The 2,457-nt window shown below is 37.9% G+C and overlaps 1 protein-coding gene across 1 annotated transcript in view; it reads left to right on the top strand.

The window, feature by feature from the left end:
* Positions 1–787: 787 nt before the first annotated feature.
* Positions 788–2,457, top strand: part of Tslp (thymic stromal lymphopoietin) — an 11,345-nt gene continuing 9,675 nt past the window's right edge. The window contains exon 1 of the mRNA XM_029557645.1: positions 788–836. Coding sequence (XP_029413505.1) covers positions 788–836 — 49 coding nt within the window. The remainder of the gene's footprint in view (positions 837–2,457) is intronic.

Here is a 2,457-nt window from a genome sequence, read left to right as displayed (position 1 = left end):
TGACTAGATTTACCAGAAGGGCAGATAGGGGGGAATAGATGGGGTTGCTGACAGCACAGTGGACAGTGGCAGGGATGGGAGAGTATGGAGGCTCTAGTGGGAGAGGAAGGCTGTCTATCTGACGAGTTTATATTCATACTCAGATGCCAAGGAACTCAGAAAGTAAGCGACTGTGACCAGTAATAGTCATATATATAGAGATTAGAAATGCATGTGAAAACGTCTCAATGTCAATTGCCTTAAAATGAATTTTTCTATATGAAACTGTGTATTTTAACAACGAAGTGGAGATCTTTTTTAAACGTTAAAACCTCATTTAATTTTATGTCTTATAGAGTTTATAATGAGTAAAAGATTGTACAAGTGCAATAATTCATCTGTAAACCTAAAAATATACAGCCAATTTTGAAAGAGATGTACCTTACCTCAGAAAAATGTTATTGAATAGGTTAATGCTGTTGTAATGAAATGCTTCTTCTAATAAACAAAAAAAAGTGCAGTATACCCAAGGAGCAATCATATAGAGCTGTTATCAATTCAAGATCAAAAATGACCAAAGGACAGAATTGCTGCCAGAACCTGTCAGACAGCAAGATGAAAAGAACCAACCAATAGTCTGCAGCAGGCCAACAAGAGAAAGTGAGTGGATGAAAATCTCTCGTCACTGGTGCTCTTCCCTCTGATCTCTTGCCAATACCTCCCTTTGGCTGCACCCTACCATAAATTGAAAGTCAAGAGAGCATGTGGATGAAATCCTATGGTTCAGCTTCCCGGGGTACAAAGCAGGATGGGGAAGGACAGGGAAATGCAAGCCACAGAGCACAAGTGTTTACAAAGTAAGCTTTTCTCTAATTCTTTTGGCACATTCTAAGTAAGCTTAACTCCTCAACTCTTCTTAAATAATCTTCTCCCTGTTAATGTCCTATTGGACTGTAGGAAAGTGGTGAAGTAAAGCCAGATCTTTTATCTCCTAACTGAAGGTAAGACTGCTTCTTTACAAAGGACTGAGTATTAGTACTCAGTTTCCCTGAATACCCTGAGCCTCCTTCACTTTCTAGTTTAAAAAGATCTGCTAACATTTCTCAGCCATGGACTGATTATGTACTTCATCACCAGTCTTAGTGAAATAAAATGAAAGAGGTTTTCTTCATATTGGTCATAGGAAATCTTCTCATTTCACTTTCTGGTTTACGATGTTCTCAGAGACTCTAGGAGGAAATACAGGGTTTGTTGAATTCAGTGGCTCAGGCCAACAGCAAAGCTTCTTGAACATAACACATAATACAAATAAATGAGCAAAATGGACAGGTAACATAGTCACCAACTACTACCTAACTACTATGACAAATTATGACCGGTTAAGGAAGAATATGAAAAGTGAAACAACGTTCATATTTACAAAGCATTTCCTTTCTTTTGTGCATGAATTAGTGAAAACCAAGGAATAAACTGACTATATCTAGCAATCCAGAGGATCCAAAGCAAGGCATCCGACATCTAGGACCCAAAGAAAACCATTCCTCTGGGGAAAGTCCTTTATTACACTTCATAAAATATTACTAGACTATCATCAACTTTTCTTATTACAAAGAAGCATATTTCCCCTAGTTCTTCAATAACCTGTCTGCTAGTCCTCCCATTTTTAAGCTCATAAATTCTATGATTTAATTAAGTTTAAAAAGAAAGAAGGCTTTCCCTAAAAATTTGGATCTACTTCTTCAAATCTAAACTGAGTTTTTTGTGAGACATGGGCTACTTAAATGTACTGGATAAACTAGGCATTGTGACATACACTTGTAATCTCAACGCTTAAAGAAGAAGGTTCAAGAATTTGAGGCCAGTCTGGGCTATACAGCAAGACTGACACTGAAAGAAAGAAAGAAAGAAAGAAAGAAAGAAAGAAAGAAAGAAAGAGAGAAAGAGAGGAAAGAGAGAAGAAAGAAAAAGAAAGAAAGAGAGAGAGAGAGAGAGAGAGAGAGAGAGAGAGAAAGGAGGGGGAGGGAGGAGAAAGAAGAGAAAAAGGAAATTCAGGACATATTAAGAAAGTGGATATTCGACATATGTTCTCCCTCATATGTGGATCCTAGAACCAAACCTTGATAAGTGAGTATGTATCCAGACATAACTACAGGAACCAGGATAATAGAAAGGAAACAGGGAAGTAAAGGAAAAGAAAGAACCTGAAATAGAACATCGGGAGGGAACAAGCCAGACCAAAGAAGGAAGAGCATAAGCAGAACAGAAGTGATCAATATAGCAGAAAGGTGGCAAAGTCATGGGCTTACAAATATCAAAGGGGCAAGAGGAGAATATAGGGAACAGCTTCATCTCAAGAAATTTGGGGTGAAATGTACAAATGCCTTGAAATACATAATCTGCTGGAGTTCACTCAAGAAGAGAAGATAACCTGATTAGCTCTATCTACTGTGCAGTGGGTCTAGTATAAGAAGCTCAGAC

The sequence above is a fragment of the Nannospalax galili genome, unplaced genomic scaffold, assembly GCF_000622305.1.
Source record: "Nannospalax galili isolate Female #2095 unplaced genomic scaffold, S.galili_v1.0 scaffold27, whole genome shotgun sequence".
In the NCBI taxonomy this organism is placed as follows: Eukaryota; Metazoa; Chordata; class Mammalia; order Rodentia; family Spalacidae; genus Nannospalax; species Nannospalax galili.
This window is presented reverse-complemented; position numbering and strand designations above follow the sequence as displayed.